The sequence below is a fragment of the Salvelinus fontinalis genome, chromosome 13 (assembly GCF_029448725.1).
Source record: "Salvelinus fontinalis isolate EN_2023a chromosome 13, ASM2944872v1, whole genome shotgun sequence".
In the NCBI taxonomy this organism is placed as follows: domain Eukaryota; kingdom Metazoa; phylum Chordata; class Actinopteri; order Salmoniformes; family Salmonidae; genus Salvelinus; species Salvelinus fontinalis.
The window spans coordinates 5,639,892-5,667,375 of NC_074677.1; the positions used below are offsets into that span (position 1 = coordinate 5,639,892).

The 27,484-nt window shown below is 43.2% G+C and overlaps 1 protein-coding gene across 1 annotated transcript in view; it reads left to right on the forward strand.

The window, feature by feature from the left end:
- Nucleotides 1-27,484, forward strand: part of LOC129867980 (sarcoplasmic/endoplasmic reticulum calcium ATPase 1-like) — a 110,363-nt gene that overhangs the window by 41,112 nt on the left and 41,767 nt on the right. The window contains exons 6-10 of the mRNA XM_055941511.1: nucleotides 10,719-10,799; nucleotides 14,192-14,277; nucleotides 14,711-14,866; nucleotides 15,088-15,229; nucleotides 15,373-15,539. Of these exons, the coding sequence (XP_055797486.1) occupies nucleotides 10,719-10,799; nucleotides 14,192-14,277; nucleotides 14,711-14,866; nucleotides 15,088-15,229; nucleotides 15,373-15,539 (632 nt within the window). The remainder of the gene's footprint in view (nucleotides 1-10,718; nucleotides 10,800-14,191; nucleotides 14,278-14,710; nucleotides 14,867-15,087; nucleotides 15,230-15,372; nucleotides 15,540-27,484) is intronic.

A 27,484-nucleotide genomic window follows, 5' to 3' on the forward strand; every position in this document is an offset into this window, starting at 1 on the left:
AAAGATGCCAGTCTGTCAGGATGTGAGGGGCCCACAGAGGAAAGATGTCAGGATGTGAGGGGCCCACAGAGGAAAGATGCCAGTCTGTCAGGATGTGAGGGGCCCACAGAGGAAAGATGCCAGTCTGTCAGCATGTGAGGGGCCCACAGAGGAAAGATGCCAGTCTGTCAGCATGTGAGGGGCCCACAGAGGAAAGATGCCAGTCTGTCAGCATGTGAGGGGCCCACAGAGGAAATATGCCAGTCTGTCAGCATGTGAGGGGCCCACAGAGGAAAGATGCCAGTCTGTCAGGATGTGAGGGGCCCACAGAGGAAAGATGCCATTTCCTTCCATAGCAGATACTGGATAGAGAGGCTTCCAGCTTGGCATAGTGTTCTGTATGTACAGTATTGCCTGAGCAGAGGAATATCTCTCTGTGACTGGTTGCTTAGTGCCATGTAACACTAGTAAACACTCAGTAGGTAAAACCGCAGTTATTTTTTTCTCTCTCAGAAAGTGTCTAAAAGCATGTCCAGAATGGGTGACAATGCAAACACTCCTTTTAAAATGATTATATATATTTTTTTAAACTTACATTTCTTCTCCCAAAATGTTTGTGTCGAGTCTTTTCTCTCCTGCATGTTGGATTAGTGTCCGTTCAAGTTGTTTCCATGGGAACTAGCAATCTGAAAGGAATGGAAATGGACACTCGACTACAGTGCCTTTTTGAGGAGAGCTTAAAAAACATCAATGCAGTATATTTACACAAGTTTCCACCCTCCTCTCTGCTGCCTGCCTGGTTTCACATTGTCCCCAGTGTTACGCCACAGTTATGGGTGTGGAACATTCCCTGGTTTTTATCATTTTTGTTTTTTACAGATAGAAACTCACTGTACACTTGAGACAGACAGGGTTGTTGGAACGACGAACACATACAGGCTTTGAGGGCCTCAAGAAATAGAAACCTGGGAAGACCTCCTAGTGGAAAAGGAACGGAGTGAAGATCGTCCCGTACAGGAATGGGTTCCATGTAGCCAGTTCACTACTACACATGATGTTTGGGTTCCATTCTAATGAATATCCAATGCCTAACCTCCTCGGTTAGGGAACTAGAGATGGATTTAGGTGGTAATGAGGTCAGAGTTGAAGAAGCTATGCTGTACTGTATTTTGCCTGCTGTCTATCTTCAGGAGAACTGGGACTGTGAACCTATCAGTAGTACGACCTTAAGAACACAACAAGCTCTGTCAGTGTGCTACTTGCTGTGGCATGATTCAATTAAATCCTCAATATCAGACCATCTCAAATCACATCAACCAGTGTTTGGTCTGATAGATCCTAAGTTCCAGGAGTGAATATCAGACCATCACATCAACCAGTGTTTGGTCTGATAGATCCTAAGTTCCAGGAGTGAATATCAGACAAACACATCAACCAGTGTTTGGTCTGATAGATCCTAAGTTCCAGGAGTGAATATCAGACCATCACATCAACCAGTGTTTGGTCTGATAGATCCTAAGTTTCAGGAGTGAATATCAGACAATCGCATCAACCAGTGTTTGGTCTGATAGATCCTAAGTTCCAGCCAGGGTTGAACGTTAAGTTAAGTACACTCTACTGGATGATTCTCCAAAGGTTGCCTCCAGACAGTTGACAGTTTGCGCTCAGTAATGCCGTAGGCTGCATTATGTTAAGTTAAGTATTCACTGTCAAATATAACTTAATGATTCCCCAGCTCCTAGTATTACCATTTAGATGGGAGGGGAGCGAGACTCAGTCTGTGGGAGGTGATTGGAGACGAGTAATGGGTGAGTTGGAGGCGATAGGGCTACAGAAGGTGAGGAGGATGCTGGGAGTGGGAGTTTCAAAAGCCTCTTTTTGCAGTTGCCACACACACCTCTTTCTTTCCTCGCTACATCTCTTTCTGGTTGTTGTTGAGGAAGAGAGGAGGAGTGGATTGTCAGATATACCGTGAGAGATTGAGTACTCGTGATGAAGTAGGAAAATGAGAACTCCAAGGGCAATGCAGGAAAATGCCATGATAGGGGGGGGGGGAACAGGTTTTCTGAAATCAAACTAGCAGTTTGCCATAGTCCTACCAATGAATGTGATGAAAGGTTTTTAATCAATACCTTATGTTTGGTCAGTGGTTCACTTCCCGATTTAGAGTTGGAGGGGAGGCCAAATAACGCTCCCACACACACTAGGTCATGGAACATAGCTGATCACTGTCAGTTTGCCTTCCGTAATAATGATCATTCTGCACCACCAGATAAGGCAATAGACAAGACAGAGACTTTTCATGAGAGATCACCTTGAAAAGCCTAATTGGTGCATTCTGTTACTAGCCTTGGTTTAGTGAATAGCAGTGGATTAGGCTGATGTCTGAGGACAGGGTTGGACCACTCTGGATAACATGTAGGCTGATGTCTGAGGACAGGGTTGGATCACTCTGGATAACATGTAGGCTGATGTCTGAGGACAGGGTTGGACCACTCTGGATAACATGTAGGCTGATGTCTGAGGACAGGGTTGGACCACTCTGGATAACATGTAGGCTGATGTCTGAGGACAGGGTTGGACCACTCTGGATAACATGTAGGCTGATGTCTGAGGACAGGGTTGGACCACTCTGGATAACATGTAGGCTGATGTCTGAGGACAGGGTTGGACCACTCTGGATAACATGTAGGCTGATATCTGAGGACAGGGTTGGACCACTCTGGATAACATGTAGGCTGATGTCTGAGGACAGGGTTGGACCACTCTGGATAACATGTAGGCTGATGTCTGAGGACAGGGTTGGACCACTCTGGATAACATGTAGGCTGATGTCTGAGGACAGGGTTGGACCACTCTGGATAACATGTAGGCTGATGTCTGAGGACAGGGTTGGACCACTCTGGATAACATGTAGGCTGATGTCTGAGGACAGGGTTGGACCACTCTGGATAACATGTAGGCTGATGTCTGAGGACAGGGTTGGACCACTCTGGATAACATGTAGGCTGATGTCTGAGGACAGGGTTGACCACTCTGGATAACATGTAGGCTGATGTCTGAGGACAGGGTTGGACCACTCTGGATAACATGTAGGCTGATGTCTGAGGACAGGGTTGGACCACTCTGGATAACATGTAGTACAGAACGGTGTTAATGTATGTATTTACCTCCGTAAACCCCTCAACTTCAAACCATTGCAGAATGGCATATTGGTTGTGTGGTTGTCAACATCAGTTGCAACATAGCTTTCAGTTATGAGGATGTCTGCTTCCTGTCTTATGACTTGTAAATCTCTTACTGTAATGATATCTTCATATTCTAGAAGTTTTTACTTTAAAAAAAAAAACGTTTTTTGTCTGGTGCTTGGATGAAGCAATTCCAGCATCAATATCCAGGTGTGACCCACCAACGAGCCCCAAAACCTGTTGAATGTGAAGCTGTGACAAATGTGTGCAGTGGAAGCAATGAGCATGGTTCAAAGGACAGTAAGTGCCACATGCCCACGACACCTAAACCCTGTCATGAAAGATGACTTTAATATACAGCCAGAGAGGAGAGAAATATATTAGAGGTATTAATCCAAGCTGCTTGTTTATGGCTTCATCCCTCTGTGATGAGGGAGCGGAGTGCTTTCTCAGATGCCGAGCGCGAGTGTGGAATCAATTTTATAGGGATGGCATCGTGACTCGATCAGAGTTGCATCAAGGTAGTTTATTTTTTTATTTTTTTGGTATACGGTTGGCTGCATGTTGTTGACTTGCAAGGCTAAGCCAGGGCTCGCTGGCTGAAGTTACTTTGCTAAAGGCTTTGTTTTTTTAATACTGCGATTCGATAGGTTGCAATTGAGTGTTCACCTGGGAAACGTGGGTGGTTGCCGGCAGTTTCACAGCTAGGCTTCCATCTTCTCATTTCCTTTATGATTACACCTCCTGGCTCGCTGGACTCACATCTTCACACGTCACCACAGAGGGCAAAGATCCTCATTTAAAATCTCACACACCTTTCTCTTGTCTCTCTTCACTCCCCTATTCTCTCGTCTCCATTTCAATTGAAGTGCTTTATTGGCATGGGAACCATATGTTAACATTGCCAAAGCAAGTGAAGTAGATGATAAACAAAAGTGAAATAAACAAAAATGTACAGTACACATTACACTCACAGAAGTTACAAAAGAATAAAGACATTTCAAATGTCATTATTTCTATATACAGTGTTGTAACAATGTGCAAATAGTTCAAGTACAAAAGGGAAAATAAATAAACATATTTACATTGGGTTTGTTCTTCACTGATTGCCCTTGTGGCAACAGGTCACATCTTGCTGCTGTGATGGCACACTGTGGTATTTCACACAGTAGATATGGGAGTTGATCAAAATTGGATTTGCTTTTGAATTCTTTGGATCTGTGTAATCTGAGGGAAATATGTGTCTCTATCATCATACACTTGGCAGGAGGTTAGGAAGTGCAGCTCAGTTTCTACCTCATTTTGTGGGCAGTGTGCACATAGCCTGTCTTCTCTTGAGAGCCAGGTCTGCCTACGGCGGCCTTTCTCAATAGCAAGGCTATGCTCACTGAGTCTGTACATAGTCAACAAAGCTTTCCTTAAATTTGGATCAGTCACAGTGGACAAGTATTCTGCCACTGTGTACTCTCTGTTTAGGGCCAAATAACATTCTAGTTTGCTCTGGTTTTTTGTTAATTACTTGACACATTGGAAAGAATAATCTTTTTGTTTTCTCATAATTTGGTTGGGTCTAATTGTGCTGCTGTCCTGGGGCTCTGTGGTTTGTGTTTGTGAACAGAGCCCCAGGACCAGCATACTTAGGGGACTCTTCTCCAGGTTCATCTCTCTGTAGGTGATTGCTTTGTTATGGAAGGTTTGGGAATCACTTCCTTTTAGGTGGTTGTAGAATTTAACGTCTCTTTTCTGGATTTTGGTAATTAGCGGGTATCGGCCTAATTCTGCTCTGCATGCATTATTTGGTGTTCTACATTTTACACTGAGGATATTTTTTCAGAATTCTGCATTCAGAGTCAGTTTGGTGTTTGTCCCATTTTTGTGAATTCTTGGTTGGTGTGCGGACCCGAGACTTCACAACCATAAAGGGCAATGGGTTCTATAACTGATTCAAGTATCTTAAGCCAGATCCTAATGAGTATGTCGAATTTTAGGTTCCTTTTAAACAAATTAAACCATCTAGTGTTCAGCGAATTAACAATACAATGTCAAATTTATTTTGTTTTTATTTCACCTTTTATTTGACCTGGTAGGCTAGTTGAGAACAAGTTCTCATTTACAATTGCGACCTGGCCAAGATAAAGCAAAGCAGTTCGACACATACAACAACACAGAGTTACACATGGAGTAAAACAAACATACAGTCAATAATACAGTAGAAAAATAAGTCCATATACAATGTGAGCAAATGAGGTGAGATAAGGGAGGTAAAGGCAAAAAAAAGGCCATGGTGGCGAAGTAAATACAATATAGCAAGTAAAACACTGGAATGGTAGATTTGCAGTGGAAGAATGTGCAAAGTAGAAATTTAAATAATGGGGTGCAAAGGAGATAAATAAATAAATAAATAGAGTAGGGGAAGAGGGAGTTGTTTGGGCTAAATTATAGATGGGCTATGTACAGGTGCAGTACAGTAATCTGTGAGTTGTTCTGACAGCTGGTGCTTAAAGCTAGTGAGGGAGATAAATGTTTCCACTTTCAGAGATTTTTGTAGATCGTTCCAGTCATTGGCAGCAGAGAACTGGAAGGAAAGGCGGCCAAAGGAGAAATTGGTTTTGGGGTTGACCAGAGAGAGATACCTGCTGGAGCGCGTGCTACAGGTGGGTGCTGCTATGGTGACCAGCAAGCTGAGATCAGGGGGGACTTTACCTAGCAGGGTCTTGTAGATGACCTGAAGCCAGTGGGTTTGGCGACGAGTATGAAGCGAGGGCCAGCCAACGAGAGCGTACAGGTCGCAGTGGTGGATAGTATATGGGGCTTTGGTGACAAAACGGATGGCGCTGTGATAGACTGCATCCAATTTATTGAGTAGGGTATTGGAGGCTATTTTGTAAATGACATCACCGAAGTCGAGGATCGGTAGGATGGTCAGTTTTACAAGGGTATGTTTGGCAGCATGAGTGAAGGATGCTTTGTTGCAAAATAGGAAGCCAATTCTAGATTTAACTTTGGATTGGAGATGTTTAATGTGAGTCTGGAAGGGGAGTTTACAGTCTAACCAGACACCTAGGTATTTGTAGTTGTCCACATATTCATAAGTCAGAACCGTCCAGAGTAGGGATGCTGGATGGGCGGGCAGGTGCATTCAGCGATCGGTTGAAGAGCATGCATTTAGTTTTACTTGCATTTAAGAGCAGTTGGAGGCCATGGAAGGAGAGTTGTAATGGCATTGAAGCTCCTCTGGAGGGTTGTTAACAGTGTCCAAAGAAGGGCCAGAAGTATACAGAATGGTGTTGTCTGCATAGAGGTGGATCAGAGACTCACCAGCAGCAAGAGTGACATTGATACAGGTAGCCTAGTCAAATAATTAACATCCAATCACATTAACCCTTACTCTCTCGCGGGAAACATTCGTGCTTGCGCAGACATTTAGAAACGAAACATGCCAATTTGAAAAATACCCCATGGGAGTAGTATGACATGTATAAAAGCAACAGATACCATTAATAAGAAGGGGATAGAAGCGTCTTATATGGGGAGCTACAGAGTGGCTAGGACAGGCAAGCCCCATACTATTGTGGAGGACTTCATTCTTCCTGCTGCTGCTGATATGGCTGGGACAATGCTGGGAGAAAAGGCCCCAAAAACTATACAGACAATGCCTTCATCAAACATTGTTTCACGATGCATCTGTGACATGGCAGGAGATGGTTTGAAACAATTACTGCTTCGCATACAAGCCAGTGAATTATATGCGTTACAGCAGGATCAGTCAACAGCTGTGGTGGGCCTGGCACAGCTCCTGGTATATGGGGCGGCAGGTAGCTTAGTAGTTAGAGCGTTGGGCCAGTAACCGAAAGGTTGCTAGATCGAATCCCCGAGCTGACAAGGTAAAAATCTGTCATTCTGCCCCTGAACAAGGCAGTTAACCCACTTTGGCAAGTCAGAAGCCGTCATTGTAAATAAGAATTTGTTCCTAACTGACTTGCCAAGTTAACGGACATACAGTGGGGCCAAAAAGTATTTAGTCAGCCACCAATTGTGCAAGTTCTCCCACTTAAAAAAATGAGAGAGGCCTGTAATTTTCATCATAGGTACACTTCAACTATGACAGACAAAATGAGAAGAAAAAAAATCCAGAAAATCACATTGTAAGATTTTTAATGAATTTATTTGCAAATTCTGGTGGAAAATAAGTATTTGGTCAATAACAAAAGTTTATCTCAATACTTTGTTATATACCCTTTGTTGGCAATGACAGAGGTCAAACGTTTTCTGTAAGTCTTCACAAGGTTTTCACACACTGTTGCTGGTAATTTGGCCCATTCCTCCATGCAGATCTCCTCTAGAGCAGTGATGTTTTGGGGCTGTTGCTGGGCAACACGGACTTTCAACTCCCTCCAAAGATTTTCTATGGGGTTGATATCTGGAGACTGGCTAGGCCACTCCAGGACCTTGAAATGATTCTTACGAAGCCACTCCTTTGTTGCCCGGGTGGTGTGTTTGGGATCATTGTCATGCTGAAAGACCCAGCCACGTTTCATCTTCAATGCCCTTGCTGATGGAAGGAGGTTTTCACTCAAAATCTCACGATACATGGCCCCATTCATTCTTTCCTTTACACGGATCAGTCGTCCTGGTCCCTTTGCAGAAGAACAGCCCCAAAGCATGATGTTTCCACCCCCATACTTCACAGTAGGTATGGTGTTCTTTGGATGCAACTCAGCATTCTTTGTCCTCCAAACACGACGAGTTGAGTTTTTACCAAAGTTATATTTTGGTTTCATCTGACCATATGACATTATCCCAATCTTCTTCTGGATCATCCAAATGCTCTCTAGCAAACTTCAGACGGGCCTGGACATGTACTGGTTTAAGCAGGGGGACACGTCTGGCACTGCAGGATTTGAGTCCCTGGCGGCGTAGTGTGTTACTGATGGTAGGCTTTGTTACTTTGGTCCCAGCTCTCTGCAGGTCATTCACTAGGTCCCCCCGTGTGGTTCTGGGATTTTTGCTCACCGTTCTTGTGATCATTTTGACCCCACGGGGTGAGATCTTGCGTGGAGCCCCAGATCGAGGGAGATTATCAGTGGTCTTGTATGTCTTCCATTTCCTAATAATTGCTCCCACATTTGATTTCTTCAAACCAAGCTGCTTACCTATTGCAGATTCAGTCTTCCCAGCCTGGTGCAAAACATTTTTGTTTTTGCCCTAACACTACACAGCTGATTTCAAATGATCAACTCATCAAAAAGCTTTGATTTGAATCAGGTGTGTAGTGCTAGGGCAAAAACAAAAATGTGTACCTCTTTGGGTCCCCAGGACCAGGATTGAGAACCCCTGGTCTAAGGCACTGCATCTCAGTACAACACTACAGTCCCTGTTTCGATTCCAGGCTGAATCACATCCAGCTGGGATTTGGAGTCCCATACAACGGTGCACAATTTCGCCCAGCGTCGTCCGGGTTTGGCTGGGGTAGGCCGTCCATTGTAAATAATAATTTTTTCTTGACTGACTTGCCTTGTTAAACAAAGGTAAAATTTAAAAAAAAAGTGACATCAAGTGGATTTGGTGGTCAGGATGTGTCGGTATCTGTACTGATGGCGCAAAAGCCATGACCGGGAGACATAGTGGAGTGGTAACGCGCACGCAAGCAATTTCTCCCGACGCCACTTGGGTACATTACAGCATCCACCGAGAGGCTCTTGCTGCCAAGGGAATGCCTGCTTGAAAGACGTTTTGGACACGACAGTGAAAATGGGTAACTTTAAAGCATCTCCCCTGAACCTTCGTATTTTCTGCATTATGCACTGATATGGGCAGCGACTATGTAACGCTTTTACAACATACAGAAGTGAGCTGGTATTGACCTTTTTATTTTTATTTTTTTTAATTGAGAAACGAGCTTAAAGTTTCCTTTACTGACCATAATTTTCAGTTGTCTGACCGCTTGCATGATGACGAGTTTCTCACACGACTGGCCTATCTGAGTGATTGCTTTTTCTCGCCTGAATGATCTGAGTCTAGGATTACAGGGACTCTCCGCAACTATATTCAATGTGCGGGACAAAATTGAGGCCATGATTAAGAAGTTGGAGCTCTTCTCTGTCTGCATTAACAAGGACAACACACAGGTCTTTCCATTATTGTATGATTTTTTTTGTGTGCAAATGAACTCAAGCTAACGGACCATGTTAAATGTGATATAGCGAAGCACCTGAGTGAGCTGGGTGCGCAATTACGCAGGTACTTTCCCGAAACGGACGACACAAACAATTGGATTTGTAATCCCTTTCATGCCCTGCCTCCAGTCCACTTACCGATATCTGAACAAGAGAGCCTCTCCAATACAACCCAACGTTGCAGAGTTATGTGGATCCTTTCAAGCACACCCTTCTCATTAACCTGTGGTGATTTTGATTTGTGAGTTATTGATGAACAAATAAGGTTTTATATGTAAGATGGCTAAATAAAGACCAAAATTATTGATTATTTGTACCTTGGTCCTATAAGAGCTCTTTGTCACAACCCGGCTTGTGGGAAGTGACAAACTCACACTCATTCTTTGTGTGGCAGGCTTACAACGATGGCAAATAAAACATATGAGTGCACTGACCCTTGTGCTGGAGGTAGAATTTTATTTAACCAGTTAAGTTGACTGAGCACACATTCTCATTTACAGCAATGACCTAGGGAATAGTTACAGGGGAATGAATGAGACAATTGTAAACTGGGGATGAATAGGTGGCCATATTGGGAATCTAGCCAGGACACCCCTACTCTTACAATAAGTGCCATGGGATCTTTAGTGACCAGTCATGACACCCATTTAACATCCCATCCGAAAGACAGTACTCTACACAGGGCAATGTCCCGAGTCACTGCCCTGAGGGATTGGGATTTTCTTTTTAGAGCAGAGGAAAGAGTGCCTCCTACTAGCCCCACAACACCACTTCCAGCAGCATCTGGTCTCCCACCCAGGGACTGACCAGGACCAAACCTACTTAGCTTCAGAAGCCAGCCAGCAGTGGGATGCAAGGTGGTATGCTGCTGGCATGTTTGAAGGGGTACGGGACTGGACTATAGAAAGTTTGGGAACCACTGCTCTAGGGCAACAGTGTCTAGATGGAATATGTATTTGTGGTCCTGACGACTGGACCTTTTTTTTGAAACACCATTATTTTTTGTCCTACTGCTATTTACTGTCAGTGCCCAGGTCTGTCAGGGCCCAGGTCTGTCAGGGCCCAGGTCTGTCAGGGCCCAGGTCTGTCAGGGCCCAGGTCTGTCAGGGCCCAGGTCTGTCAGGGCCCAGGTCTGTCAGGGCCCAGGTCTGTCAGGGCCCAGGTCTGACAGAATCTGTGCAGAATACCTAGGTGCTGCTGTAGGCCCTCCTTGGTTGGTGACCAGATCATCAGCAAACAGTAGACATTGTCTCTCTTCCTCCGTCTCTCTTCTTCTTTCTCCCTCTGTAGAACCCAATACTTTCATCAAATGACAGTTATAAACAAACAATCTGTCTGCTCTTCTAACCCAAGCCTGTTTTTTGTTTTTGTCTAGTTGGTGACAAGGTCCCTGCTGACATCAGGATCACCTCCATTAAGTCTACCACCCTGAGAGTGGACCAGTCTATTCTCACAGGTAGGCTATAACGCTACATACTGGCTGGTTGACTTGGCTGGTTGGCTGGCTGAGATTAAACCTCTGTTCCTCTTAATGCTACCTACAACAGCCTCGTACCTACAACATACTCGTAGTGTTACCTACAACATACTCGTAGTGTTACCTACAACATACTCGTAGTGTTACCTACAACATACTCGTAGTGTTACCTACAACAGCCTCGTACCTACAACATACTCGTAGTGTTACCTACAACCATGCTCTTACCTACGACGTGCTCATACTGTTACCTACGACGTGCACGTACGTACAACAGCCTCTTACCTTTACCTACAACGTGCTCGTACCTACAACGTGCTCGTGCCTACAACGTGCTCGTGCCTACAACGTGCTCGTGCCTACAACGTGCTCGTGCCTACAACGGGCTCGTACCTACAACGTGCTCGTACCTACAACGTGCTCGTACCTACAACAGCCTCTTAGTGTTACCTCTCTACCACCCCCCCCCCCTCTTCGGGGGACAAATATCTTTGTTTTTTACAGCTTTTTTGTTACATACATACATACATACATGGTACTTTTATATAAAGCAGTCACATAAGGTATTTAATCCCAACCCTCAGCCACTCTCAGCCCATCCCACCTATCACCATAGACCACCCTCGTTTGGTTTCCATTGTGAGAATGATGAAAACCTTTCCTACGAGTATTATTTATTGTCTATGACTTTCCAAATTCCCTAACAGTGCTATTTGTAAGGTTAATTTTAACTGCGTGTTAACATTTTTGTTTTTTACCATTCCTGAACCTGTGACCAGAAACCAGCTACATAGGGTCAATACCAGAACAAATGATCTATAGACTCTGTCTCTTCACAGCAAAATCTACAGAGCTGAGATTGTTGTATGCCCAATATATATATATAGCATTCTGTTGGTGGCAAGAATTATATATAATAATTAAAATTGGAAAACTCTGTGTTGAATAAAGTGTAGTTTTTTTTGTACCAATTGGTACATCGCAAAACATATAATCTCCCATTTATTTTGCAACCTGTAGGGCGTAGCCGTCAACATTCTTGTCTTCAGATGAAACTGGTATATTTTTCTGTTTATGCCAGTTCCTTTCAGCCAATTTCTATCTGCAAACAAGTTCCCGACCTCTCTTTTCCACTTGCCTCCTCCGTTTTTGTGGTTGTGCTTGGTTGTGAATTTGAATTGAGCCAAATATTCCCATATATTTTCAATAACTGCATATGTGACAACTCCTCCGTTTCTATTCATAACATCATTAATAAAGTTGAAGTCGGAAGTTTACATACACCTTAGCCAAATACATTTAAACTCAGTTTTTCACAATTCCTGACATTTAATCCTAGTAAAAATTCCCTGTCTTAGATCAGTTAGGATCACCACTTTGTTTAAAGAATGTGAAATGTCAGAATAATAGGAGAGAATAATTTTTCAGTTTTTATTTTTTTCATCACATTCCCAGTGGATCACAAGTTTACATACACTCAATTAGTATTTGGTAGCATGGTGTTTATACTTGCGTAGTATTGCTTGTACAGGTCAACGTGGTACCTTCAGGCGTTTGGAAATTGCTCCCAAGGATGAACCAGACTTGTGGAGGTCTACAATTTTTTTTCTGAGGTCTTGGCTGTTTTCTTTTGATTTTCCCATGATGTCAAGCATAGAGGCACTGATTTTGAAGGTAGGCATTGAAATACATCCACAGGTATACCTCCAATTGACTCAAATGATGTCAATTAGCCTATCAGAAGCTTCTGAAGCCATGACATCATTTTCAGAAATTTTCCAAGCTGTTTAAAGGCACAGACAACTTAGTGTATGTAAACTTCTGACCCACTGGAATTGTGATACAGTGAATTATAAGTGAAATAAACTGTCTGTAAACAATTGTTGGACAAATTACTTGTCATGCACAAAGTAGATGTCCTAACCGACTTGCCAACACTGTAGTTTGTTCACAAGAAATGTGTGGAGTGGTTGAAAAACAAGTTTTAATGACTCCAACCTAAGTGTATGTAAACTTCCAACTTCAACTGTAAATATAATACAATTAAAAAAAGAAAAAATCCATAAACAGTGTAATTTGAGTTCTGTCTTTTCTGGAGGATACAACTGAAGTTGTAACCAGCTTTGTATGGCTTGTTTAAGAAAGGCCGATACTTTAAACAAAATTTCATTTTCAATTACTCGGAAATGAGAAGTTGAAATCTGTATAAAGGCAAAAAGGTCATTTTTGAACAAAGGACGAGCCTTTCTTAATAATCTACTGGCGAACCATTTTGGGTTCAAGTATAACTTATGTATGAGTGAAGCTTTTAGTGAGAGTTTTAAAGCTTTAACTTCTTATGGCTGCAGGGGCAGTTGAGTAGCTTGGATGAAAGGTGCCCATTTCAAACGGCCTGCTCCTTAGTCATAGTTCCTAATATTTGCATATTATATTAATATTGGATAGAAAACACTCCAAAGTTTCTAAAACTGTTTGAATTATTTCTCTGAGATTAACAGAACTCATATTGGCAGGCAAAATCCTGAGTTGAAATCAAAACCGGAATCATTTTAGCCCCCCAAACTCATATTCATTATATAAATAGGCACGTTTTAATTTTGTCTGGCTTAGCATTCCAAATAAAATGGAAAGAAAATGTTCTGCTCGTGATTTAAAAAAATTGTCATTTGGAGGCAATGCCATTAGTAAGTAAACCAAAGAGTTTATCAATGTTATTTTTCTTCTTCCATAAATAGACAAGCATTTACCTCTCCATGGTTGCAGAATCTTGTCTATTTTTGCTAACTTGCTATTGAAATTGTGGTAAGTTGATTTATATTTTTTGAGATTTAAATACACAGTATGTCTACTTCACCATCCACCCATTTTTATATGGTACACTTGTCATAATTCGGTTTTAATCCAGAGAGGCTAGAAAACTGATCAGTATCTTCAATGATACACCGCAGGGATCCAGATTGCGGACTTGATAAAAAAATTGCGTCATTGGCATACATTGACACTGTTTTTATCCTCTGGATTTCTAACCCCTTGATGTTCTTGTTGGATGCCATTTTTATAGCTAGCATTTCAATGGCCATAATAAATAGATATGGAGACAACGAACAACCTTGTTTTACTCATCTTAAAAGCTCAATACTTTCTGAGAAGTAACCATTATTTACTATTTTACATCTGGGGTTGCTGTACATAACTTTAACCCATTGTATAAGAGATTCACCAAAATTAAAGTAATCCAGGCATTTGTATATAAATTCTAATCGTACTTTATCAAACGCCTTTTCAAAATCTGCAATGAAGACCGACAACATCCTCGTAGTCTTAATGGCTTGTAGGATCTTATGTAAGTGTGTACTAATCCGTCTCTACAGGCGAGTCCGTGTCAGTGATCAAACACACCGACCCCGTCCCTGACCCCAGAGCTGTCAATCAAGACAAGAAGAACATGCTGTTTTCTGTAAGAACTATACTTCCTGTTTGGCGCCGGCTCTGCTTGCACTTCTCACTCTCACACAGATACACACATGGCTCTGTTGGTGGTCTCAGCCTGCTGCATTCCTCGGGGGGGGGGGGGGGGTTTGAAGCTCTTACACTAAAAGGGCATTATTATAATTTTCTCAATTTCACAGTATTATTCCAAACTCATAGTGTATAAATGTATATAAAACACAGGAAAATCTAATTTCTGACTGCACTGGGCCTTTAAGATGTGGTCAGCATATATCATCTTGGTGACGTCTGCAGACCTACTCTTTAAATGTCAAACCTGAACAAGAGTTAGTTGAAAGTAGCAATTGCTGGTCCAATATGGATGCAGAATGCATGGTTTGATTTCAATATTAACCCTGCACTGACCCCTCCCTCATACTCTTGCTCCTCCTCCTCCTCAGGGCACCAACATCGCTGCGGGGCGAGCCATCGGGATCGTGATCTCCACCGGTGTATCTACGGAGATCGGTAAGATCAGGAACCAGATGGCAGCCACGGAGCAGGAGAAGACCCCCCTGCAGCAGAAACTGGACGAGTTCGGGGAGCAGCTCTCCAAGGTGAGTTTTAGGATGATGATAATTGAAATCTATTTATTTATGCTTTGTGCTATCATATCTACACTGTTTACTGTTAGATATTTTTCTGTCTGTTTTCTGTTTTTTTGGTCTGTGTTTTCTGTGCTGTGTATGAGCCATATGACTGCGAGCCCAAAACAAAAGTCTCATTTTTTAACCAAAAAAAAACGAACAAAAAAGTTTTGAACTTTGAACACTCCAAGGTCATCTCCCTGATCTGCGTGGCCGTCTGGATCATTAACATCGGTCATTTTAGTGACCCGGTCCACGGGGGGTCCTGGATGCGGGGGGCCATCTACTACTTCAAGATCGCTGTGGCCCTGGCTGTAGCTGCCATCCCTGAGGGTATGTGGGAGCAGTTTTATCCATCTCTCTGCCACTCTCTCACTCCAAATTCCATATAAACAATATAATGAATTAATCTATGCTGTTCATGTCTCTCCACCTGATCCAATCCTGCCTCTCTTTACTACAACTGTCGTCCTCAGGTCTTCCTGCTGTGATCACCACTTGCCTGGCGCTGGGGACCCGCCGCATGGCCAAGAAGAACGCCATTGTCCGCAGCCTGCCCTCGGTGGAGACCCTAGGCTGCACCTCCGTCATCTGCTCCGACAAAACCGGCACCCTCACCACTAACCAGATGTCTGTCTGCAAGGTAACCTAGGAATGTCTGGGAATGGTTTCCTGTGGACTGTAATATTACTGTGACTGACGGCTGTGCACGTACATCAATAAGAAGGTGAAGGGTTAAGTGTCTTTCTCAAGGGCACAAAAGCAGGAGATGGCACATGGGATACACACACTTTTTTTCCCTATCGGTCTTTGGATTCGAGCCAGCAACCCTTCGGTCGCAGACATATCTAACCTCTAGGCTACATGTCGTTGTAGTGGATGTTGTGTCCGTGTTTGTTGTTGTCGTCGGCCCAGTATATTTAGTTCCAGTCCAGAGAGAACCCAAAGCATTGTGCTGTACCTTCATATCGTCATACAGGATTGACACTTCCTTCATACTGGGAGTTTCCTTGGAAAGCCTCCAGTCACACACACAGCGACACACATGTGTATATACACACACACACAAACACACACACAGACAGAGATTTTAGACGGAGAACAGGTGGGGCTAGTCGTAATGGAAAATCCCTGTGGTGTTGTAATGTTTCCAGTCCTCAGCCAGCCTTTTGATAGCTAGCCAGGGCAGGCTGGCAGCACCACTCTGAGCTGTAGACAACAGTTGTACATGGCCCTCTCGCTCACCCGGAGAGAGTCAGGCACAGACAGACGGCAGGCAGGAAGCAGCTGCTGAACACCCCTTAGTTTCTGTACGTAAAGGTTCGTTTCTGTACACACACTCTGACACCCATATTGCCACTCTTGTGGAATCCTCCAGCCCATCGCGTTCCCCTCCACACTGTCTCTCTGTGTGTGTGTCTCTGTGTGTGTCTCTCTGTTTGTGTGTGTGTGCTCCACCATAGAGGAAATGCCAGGATCAATGTTTGTCTTGGCTTCCATTTAGCCTCTGGAGCAGGATCTGGCTGACACCCTACCTAACACACACTCTTACACTCACACCTGACCTTTCAACTCTGCGAAGGGCCCAACTGTGTTTCTCATTGAACCTTTTTGAACATCTCAACTGAACATGCTGGCCAGAGGTCATTGGCAAGATGAGCAAACTTAGGCATGACATGCCAGAAACAAACGCTGACACTGCACATACAAATGTAACTGCTCAAATTATGAAAGACAAGCATTGTAATTCTGATTTCCATAAAGTGAGTGTGGAAGAGGTGAAAAAAAATAGTTGTCTATCAACAATGACAAGCCACTGGGGACTGACTACTTGGATGGAAAATTACTTGGATGGAAAATTACTGAGGATAATAGCAGATGATATTACCACTCCTATTTGCCATATCTTCAATCTAAGCCTGATAGAAAGTGTCTGCCCCAGGCCTTTAAGGAAGCAAAGTCATTCCGCCACCCAAGAATAGTAAAGGCCCCTTTACTGGCTCAAATAGCCGACCAATTAGCCAAGCTTTTGGAAACAATTATTTTACTGTAAAAAAATTGACAAGACTTTCAGCACGCTTTTAGGGAAGGACATTCAACAAGCACGGCACTTACACAAATGACTGATTGGCTGAGAGAAATTGATGATAAAAAGATTGTGGGAGCTGTATTGTTAGACTTCAGTGCGGCTTTTGACATAATCGATAATAGACTGCTGATGGAAAAACGTATGTGTTATGGCTTTACACCCCCTGCTATATTGTGGATAAAGAGTTACCTGTCTAACAGAACACAGAGGGTGTTCTTTAATGGAAACCTATCCAACATAATCCAGGTAGAATCAGGAATTCCCCATGGCAGCTGTCCAGGCCCCTTTCTTCAATCTTTACCTACAACTGGCCTTGAGTAAAGCCAGTGTGTCTATGTATGAGGATGACTCAACACTATACACATCAGCTAGTACAGTGAGTGAAATCACTGCAACACTTAACAAAGAGCTGCAGTTAATTTCAGAATGGGTGGCAAGGAATAAGTTAGTCCTAAATATTTCAAAAACTAAAATCTTTGTATTTGGCACAAATTATTCACTAAACCTCAACTAAATCTTGTAATGAATAATGTGGTTATTGAGTAAGTTTAGGAGACTAAACAGCTTGGAGTAACCCTGGATTGTAAACGGTCATGGTCGAAACAACAGTAGTAAAGATGGGGAGAAGTCTGTCCATAATAAAGCGATGCTCTGTCTTCTCAACAACACTATCAACAAGGCAGGTCCTACATGCCCTAATTTTGTCACACCTGGACTACTGTTCAGTTGTGTGGTCAGGTGCCACGAAGAGGGACCTTGGAAAATTACAATTGGCTCAGAACAGGGCAGCATGGCTGGCCCTTAAATATACACTGAGAGCTAACATTAATAACATGCATGTACCTCGACTAACCTGTACCCCCTCACATTGACTTGGTACCACCTGTATATAAATTTACTTATAGTTTCTTTAAAATGCATTATTGGTTAAGGGCTTGTAAGTAAGCATTTCACGGTAAGGTCTACACCGGTTATATTTGGCGCATGTGACAAATAAAATTTGATTTGTAAATCGCTCATGGCTCAAAGTAGAGGAGAGATTGACTTCATCACTACTTGTTTTTGTAAGAAGTGTTGACATGCTGTTGACATAGTGTACCAACTGTCATCATCAGCAGCATGGAGCGAGCGAGCGAAGGAGTTCCCTCCTGTCCTGTGAGAGTATATCAAAACAGGGTAATCTCCCTGAGCTGAGCTAACAGCTATCCCTGGGCCCTCCCCGCCTGCCTGGGAATATGGCTGCCTGGATGCTGGAGAGACCTGGGTTGGATTCCAAATGGCTCCCTATTCCCTATATAGTGCACTACTTTTGTTTTGACCCTATTGGCTCTGATCAAAAGTAGTGCACTATATAGGGATCCATTTGGGACTCAGCCCTACTCTGCTCTCTCTGGTAAATATTTACTCTCTGGGCCCAGGCTATATTTGCTTAGTGCAGCTGGGAGATACAGGGAAACACCAAGGGAAACACAGAGTAGAGCTCCTCACGGTTCCAAAAAGGACTTGTTTAGAAATGGACCTTGGGCTTTCCCACCCGGACCCGATATGCATATTTTTTTTTAAATATAGAGGCCTGTTCCGAACGGACCTGGGGACAACTAGAGCTTTTCCGAGTGAGGGAAGCGGCACAAAAGTAATTTTAAATTACTGTACTTTATTAAGCTGATAATTTTCTACATTGTAGAATAATAGTCATCAAAACTATGAAATAACACATGGAAGTGTTAAACAAATCAAAATATATTTTAGATTCTTCAAAGTGCCCAACATTTGCCACGATGACAGCTTTGCACACTCTTGGCTTTCTCTCAACCAGCTTCCCTTGGAATGCTTTTCCAACAGTCTTGGAGTTCCCACGTATGCTGAGCACTTGTTGGCTGCTTTTCCTTCACTCTGCTGTCCAACTCATCCCAAACCATCTCAATTGGGTTGAGGTCGGATGATTGTGAAGGCCAGGTCATCTGATGCAGCACCTTCACTCTCCTTCTTCGTCAAAAAGCCCTTACACAGCCTGGAAGTGTGTTTTGGGTCATTGTTCTGTTGAAAACAACTGATAGTCCCAATAAGCACAAACTAGAAGGGACGGTGTATCGTTGCAGAATGCTGTGGTAGCCATGCTGGTTAAGTGTGCTTTGAATTCTAGATAAATCACCAGCAAAGCATCGCCACACCACCTCCATGCTTCACGGTGGGAATCACACATGCATAGATTTTCCGTTCACAAAGACACGGCAGTTGAAACCAAAAATCTCAAATTTGGACTCCTCAGACCAAAGGACAGATTTCTACCGGCGTAATGTCCATTGCTCGTTTCTTGGCCCAATCAAGTCTTTACCCAAGCAGCTGAGCTTTCACAGGTGTGTCCCATCAGCACTGACAACCCTCCCAGCTCCGCCCACCTCTCCTACTCCGCCCACCAATCTCCTGCAGGAAGTAAGCACAACCCAGTAGACAGAGCAGCGAGGGGCCGTCACGGTGTCTTTTGGTAGTGGTTTCTTTGCAGCAATTCGTCCATAAAGGGTTGATTTACGCAGTCTCTGAACAGTTGATTTGTGTCTGTTACTTGAACTCTGTGAAGCATTTATTTGGGCTGCAATTTCTGAGGCTGGTAACTCTATCTTATCCTCTGCAGCAGAGGTAACTCTGGGTCTTCCTTTCCTGTGGCGGTCCTCATGAGAGCCAGTTTCATCATAGCACTTGATGGTTTTTGCAACTGAACATGAAGAAACTTTCAAAGTTCTTGAAATGTTCCATAAATTAATGATGGAGTGTCATTTCTTTTTGCTTATCTGAGCTGTTCTTGCCATAATATGGATTTGGTCTTTTACTTAGTAGGGCTATCTTCTGTATACCACCCCTACCTTGTCACAACACAACTGATTGGCTCAAATGCATCAAGAAGGAAATAAATTCCACCATTTAACTTTTAACAAGGCACACCTGTTAATTGAAATGCATTCCAGGTGACTACCTCATGAAGCTGGTTGAGAGAATGCAAAGAGTGTGCAAAGCTGTCATCAAGACAAAGGGTGGCTACTTTGAAGAATCTAAATTTCTAATCTACATTTTGATTTGTTTAACACTTTTTGGGGGGTTACTACATGATTCCATATGTGTTATTTCATAGTTTTGATGTCTTCACTATTATTCTACAATGTAAAAATAAAGAAAAACCCTGGAATGAGTAGGTGTGTCCAAACTTTTGACTGGTACTGTATGATTGGCCAACATAAACAACAAGCCACTCTCATGAAAAGCAAGCGCAGCAGCATAAATAATAATATTTTTCTCACTCTGTACGGGCCCGTCTGTACAGCCCTTCCGGATAAATCCGTTAAAATTACACATACCCAAGACCCGTGACAATCAGATCTGACCCAGACTTGTGACTTAATTTAGAATTCTGGATCTGGACCTGCCCAGATTGGGTCTTGGGTATTAGTGTAGATGTGGATCCGTGAAGCCCTCTAATAAAGAGCCACTCTCCCTCCTCAGTCCTCACTGTGGGGCAGTGTTTTCCAATTGTAGTTTTGGAATGATAGGAAACACCAGGGGAAACGGACCCTGACTTACTGCTGCCATTCTGTACAAGTTTCTCTTGCAAAAGAGATTTGATCTCAGTGAGACTGACCTGTATAAATGAAGTTGTATCTAAAATAAATGAAAGCCAGTCTCTCTCCTCAGTTCTAGCAGTTGGCCAGTGGGGTTTTTCCATTGTGTTTTGGTGTGATGGGACCTTATAAGGGCATGTTCAGGGTTTCCAAGACTGCAGTCCTAGTGGCAAGGATCAGACATGGAATTGTAGAGCTTTAGTTTGCAAAATGTTTGCCTTTGACTATTTCAGTCTACTTAATCATACTCCCATTTTCCTTGGCTTGTTAGTTATCTGTGTGTGGCAGCACACACGTAATCATCAATTCAGAGCACAGCTGTATGCAACCTGATCGTTAATGCCCATGGTAAAATTGGTTTGACTTTGGATATCCCTATGGGGCTAGCTAGGGACCATCAGTGAACATGGGACAATATTCTAAAATGTCTCCCAATTTCTATGACTTCACCTCAATCCAACTATAAATTATATTTCATATACAAATATTGAAAGCATTTCATTAGAAAACTGAAAGGTGTACAACATGAATGTATTGTCCCATTTGTGTGTGTGTGTGTGTGTTGTCAGTACTGACCTCATTGTAGTCCAGTGAGGGGTCGTTGCACATGGAACAGACAGTGGCCAGCTCCAGAAAGCCGTCATCTCCATCTTGGCCCCTTTCAACCTGAAAGAGAACACACACGCACACATACAGTGTTGTAAATCATTCTGTGTATAAACAGCACAATCAATCAAATGTATTTATAAAGCCCTTTTTACATCAGCCGATGTCTCAAAGTAATAAACAGAAACCCAGCCTGAAACCCCAAACAGCAAGCAATGCAGGTGTAGAAGCACTGTGGCTATAAAAACTCCCTAGAAAGGCAGGAACCTAGGAAGAAATAGAGAGGAACCAGGCTCTGAGGGGTGGCCAGTCCTCTTCTGGCTGTGCCGGGTGGAGATTATAACAGAACATGGCCAAGATGTTCAAATGTTCATAAATGACCAGCATGGTCAAATAATAATAATCACAGTGGTTGTAGAGGGTGCAACAGGTCAGCACCTCAGGAATAAATGTCAGTTGGCTTTTCTTGGCCGATCATTCAGAGTTGGAGACAGCAGATCTGGGAGAGAGAGTCGAAAACAGCAGGTCTGGGACAAGGTAGCATGTCCGATAAACCGGTCAGGGTTCCATAGCCTCAGGCAGAACAGTTGAAACTGGAGTTGTAGCATGACAAGGTGGACTGGGGACAGCAAGGAGTCATCAGGCCAGGTAGGCCTGAGGCCTGAGGCATGGTCCTAGGGCTCCGGTCCTCTGAGCACGCACACACGTCCTCTAGAAGCAGCAGATGAACTGAACGTAAAAGTAGTATTTTATTGGATGACTGCATTCTTTAAAGGGGCAATCTGCAGTTGTTACATCCATTTTTGGACTTTTAAATTAATGTGTGTGTGTGTGTGTGTGTGTGTGTGTGTGTGTGTGTGTGTGTGTGTGTGTGTGTGTGTGTGTACAGTTGAAGTTGGAAGTTTACATACACTTAGGTTGGAGTCATTTAAAACTTGTTTTTAACCACTCCACAAATTTCTTGTTAACAAACTATAGTTTTGGCAGGTTGGTTAGGACATCTACTTTGCACATGACACAAGTCATTTTCCGACAATTGTTTACAGACAAATTATTTCACTTACAATTCACTGTATCACAATTCCGTTTGGTCAGAAGTTTACATACACTAAGTTGACTGCCTTTTAAACAGCTTGGGAAATTCCAGAAAATGATGGCATGGCTTTAGAAGCTTCTGATAGGCTAATTGACATCATTTGAGTCAATTGGAGGTGTACCTGTGGATGTATTTCAAGGCATACCTTCAAACTCAGTGTCTCTTTGCTTGACATCATGGGAACATCAAAAGAAATCAGCCAAGACCTCAGAAACAAAAATTGTAGAGCTCCACAAGTCTGGTTCATCCTTGGGAGTAATTTCCAAACGCCTGAATGTACCATGTTCACCTGTACAAACAATAGTACGCAAGTATAAACACCATAAGACCACGCAGCCGTCATACCACTCATTAAGGAGATGCATTCTGTCTCTTAGAGATGAACGTACTTTGGTGCGAAAAGTGCAAATCAATCCCAGAACAACAGCAAAGGACCTTGTGAAGATGCTGGAGGAAACGGGTACAAAACTATCTATATCCGCTGGAAACTAGTCCTATATTGACATAACCTGAAAGGCCACAAAGCAAGGAAGAAACCACTGCTCCAAAACCGCCATAAAAAAAGCCAGACTACGGTTTACAACCGCACATGGCGACAAAGATCGTACTTTTTGAAGAAATGTCCTCTGGTCTGATGAAACAAAAATAGAACTGTTTGGCCATAATGACCATCGTTATGTTTGGAGGACAAGGGGGATGCTTGCAAGCCGAAGAACACCATCCCAACCGTGAAGCACAGGGGTGGCAGCATCATGTTGTGGGGGTGTTTTACTGCAGGATGGACTGATACAATTCACAAAATAGATGGCATCATGAGGACCTAAAATTATGTGGATATATTGAAGCAACATCTCAAGACATCAGTCAGGAAGTTAATGCTTGGTCACAAATGGGTCTTCCAAAGGGACAATGACCCCAAACATGCCTCCAAAGTAGTGGAAAAATGGCTTAAGGACAACAAAGTCAAGGTATTGGAGTGGCCATCACAAAGCCTTCCTATAGTAAAATTGTGGGCAGAACTGAAAATAGCGTGTTTGAGCAAGGAGGCCTACAAACCTGACTCAGTTACACCAGCTCTGTCAGAAGGAATGGGCCTAAATTCACCCAACTTATTGTGGGAAGCTTGTGGAAGTTTACCTGAAACGTTTACCCAAGTTAAACAATTTAAAGGCAATGCTACCAAATACTAATTGAGTGTATGTAAACTTCTGACCCACTGAGAATGTGATGAAAGAAATAAAAGCTGAAATAAATCATTCTCTATACTATTATTCTGACATTTCACATTCTTAAAATAAAGTGGGGATCCTAACTGACCTAAGACAGGGAATTTGTACTAGGATTAAATGTCAGGAATTGTGAATTGAGTTTAAATGTATTTGGCTAAGGTGTATGTAAACTTCTGACTTTGTGTGTGTGTATATATATATACACTGCATAAAAAAATAAAGGAAACACTTAAACAACACAATGTAACTCCAAGTCAATCACACTTCTGTGAAATCAAACTGTCCACTTAGGAAGCAACACTGATTGACAATAAATTTCACATGCTGTTGTGCAAATGGAATAGACATAAGGTGGAAATTATAGGCAATTAGCAAGACACCCCCAATAAAGGAATGGTTCTGCAGGTGGTGACCACAGACCACTTCTCAGTTCCTATGCTTCCTGGCTGATGTTTTGGTCACTTTTGAATGCTGGCGGTGCTTTCACTCTAGTGGTAGCATGAGACGGAGTCTACAACCCACACAAGTGGCTCAGGTAGTGCAGTTCATCCAGGATGGCACATCAATGCGAGCTGTGGCAAAACGGTTTGCTGTGTCTGTCAGCGTAGTGTCCTGAGCATGGAGGCGCTACCAGGAGACAGGTCAGTACATCAGGAGACGTGGAGGAGGCCGTAGGAGGGCAACAACCCAGCAGCAGGACCGCCACCTCCGCCTTTGTGCAAGGAGGAGCACTACCAGAGCCCTGCAAAATGACCTCCAGCAGGCCACAAATGTGCATGTGTCTGCTCAAACGGTCAGAAACAGACTCCATGAGGGTGGTATGAGGGCCCGACGTCCACAGGTGGGGGTTGTGCTTACAGCCCAACACCATGCAGGACGTTTGGCATTTGCCAGAGAACACCAAGATTGGCAAATTCGCCACTGGCGCCCTGTGCTCTTCACAGATGAAAGCAGGTTCACACTGAGCACATGAGCACATGTGACAGATGTGACAGAGTCTGGAGATGCCGTGGAGAACGTTCTGCTGCCTGCAACATCCTCCAGCATGACCGGTTTGGCGGTGGGTCAGTCATGGTGTGGGGTGGCATTTCTTTGTGGGGCCGCACAGCCCTCCATTTGCTCGCCAGAGGTAGCCTGACTGCCATTAGGTACCGAGATGAGATCCTCAGACCCCTTGTGAGACCATATGCTGACACATGCACATTTGCCTAATCCCTCAGTCCGGGGAGGGATTGGGTTTTGTTTGCTGAACCACAGGGGCAGGGAGCATTCATTTGCAAAATGTTAGACGTTTTTTTACATAAGTTTTAGTCATACTCACATTTTTCCTTTTTGCTTGTTAGTTATGTGTATGCGTATCAAATTGTATTGGTCACATACACATTGTTATGTAATTGAAAGTGTAGCGCGATGTTTGTAAACGTGTGTGTCTGTGACAGCGCCCTGTCCCTATCTCTTAACCTTGAGATGGGTCGAGCTACTCCATATGGTTCTGATAAAAACATCCATGTCCACTAGCCTGGTCATATCCTGCATATCCTGTCATATCCCAGGGTGCGGTCAAAGACACACAGAGGGAATCCCCTCTGACGTCATACCATTGCACTTCCATTACACACGGAGGCACACCCTCACTATGTTACTGCTGCCATCACAACATAATAACCACAATACGGACCGCGTCCGATTTGAGTTGAGTTTCAACTACTACAGCCATGCACCTTTTGGTTCATATGAATCATGCAGTGGCTTGTTTCCATGGAGACCATCTCAGATAGTGAGATTAATGTGTAATGACAAACAGAACACTAAAATGGCAGTTAAAAAAAAATCTATATGTGTATATATATATATATATATTAGCTAATAGGTCATGTAGTAAACCACTATCTTGGTATATTAGTGAAGAATATTGTATTTTATGTTATTAGCTTATTTGTTACCGATGACACTACAGAAACATCAGAGAGGCTCCTGTTCCTGAGCCATTTCAGCTCGCATAAGCCAAGGCTACTTACTTATGCACAAATCTAGCATATTAGCTACCTATCTGATTCTACTGCTTGTGTGAGTTACCTGATGTGGAATAGAATGCCATGTAGCTGTGGCTCTATGTAGTACTGTGCGCCAACCAGAGTCTGTTCTGGACTTGGGGACTGTGAAGAGACCTCTGGTGACATGTGGGGTAGGCATGGATGTCCTAGCTGTGTGCTAGTACTTTAAACAGACAGCTTGGTGCATTCAATATGTCAACACTTCTTACTGTTAGAACTGTTAAGGCCCTGTGGATTGATGAGGAATTGAAAAGCTGTATGGTTGAGAGGGACGAGGCCAAAGGAGTGGTGAGTAAGTCTGACTGCACATCTGATTGGCAAACTTTTTTGTAATTTTGAGAAATTATGTGACGAAAATGAAGAAAAATATTTAAGACCCCTTATGAAAATGTATGAAGATAAATTACAAGGTATGATTGAAAAAAAGCTTTGGAATACACTAAATGAAAGACATATTCAACCATCTTTCATTGAATCAGATGGTTAATTTATCACACAACCTTTTGCTGTTGCCAATTCCTTTTAATAAATATTGAATTGGCAACCTTAGGCATGAAATGCCAACAACAAACTGTGAGCTATCATATTTGTGCATAAAATAACTAATAACGAATGAAAAGCATTGTAATTTTGAATTCTGAGACGTTAGTGTGGGTGAGGTGGAAAAATTGTTGTCCGTCAATAATGAGGAAACACCTGGTATTGACAACTTAGATGGAGGGAATTTTTTTTAAACCAGAATATATTTCTCTGTAAACAAATTAACAACAGACTTTCAGCATGCTTATAGAGAAGGGCACTCAACATGTACTGCACTGACACAAATGACTGATGATTGGTTGAAATAAATTGATAATAAGAATATTGTGGGATCTATACTGATTTCAGTGCAGCCTTTGATATTATTGGCCATAACCAGTTGAAAAAAACGTATGTGTTAAGGCTTTTCATCATCTGCCATATCGGGGATGCAGAGATATCCATCTAATAGAACAGAGGGTTTTCTTTATTGGAAGCTTCGAAACTCAGCAAAAAAAAGAAACATCTTCTCACTGTCAACTGTGTTTATTTTCAGCAAACTTAACATGTGTAAATATTTGTATGAACATAACAAGACTCAACAACTGAGACATAAACTGAACAAGTTCCACAGACATGTGACTAACAGAAATGGAATGTGTCCCTGAACAAAGGCGGGTCATAATCAAAAGTAACAGTCAGTATCTGGTGTGGCCACCAGCTGCATCAAGTGCATCTCCTCCTCATGGACTGCACCAGATTTGCCAGTTCTTGCTGTGAGATGTTACCCCACTCTTCCACCAAGGCACCTGCAAGTTCCCGGACATTTCTGGGGGGAATGGCCCTAGCCCTCACCTTCCAATCCAACAGGTCCCAGACGTGATCAATGGGATTGAGATCCGGGCTCTTCGCTGGCCATTGCAGAACACTGACATTCCTGTCTTGCAGGGAATCAAGCACAGAATGAGCAGTATGGCTGGTGGCATTGTCATTCTGGAGGGTCATGTCAGGATGAGCCTGCAGGAAGGGTACCACATGAGGGAGGAGGATGTCTTCCCTGTAATGCACAGCGTTGAGATTGCCTGCAATGACAAGCTCAGTCCAATGATGCTGTGACACACCACCCCAGTCCATGACGGACCCTCTACCCTCTACCTCGATCCCGCTCCAGAGCACAGACCTCGGTGTAACGCTCATTCCTTCGACGATAAACGCAAATCCGACCATCACCCCTGGTGAGTCAAAACCACGACTCGTCTGTAAAGGGCACTTTTTGCCAGTCCTGTTTGGTCCAGCGACGGTGGGTTTGTGCCATATGCGGCATTGTTGCCAGTGATGTCTGGTGAGTACCTGCCTTATAACAGGCCTACAAGCCCCCAGTCCA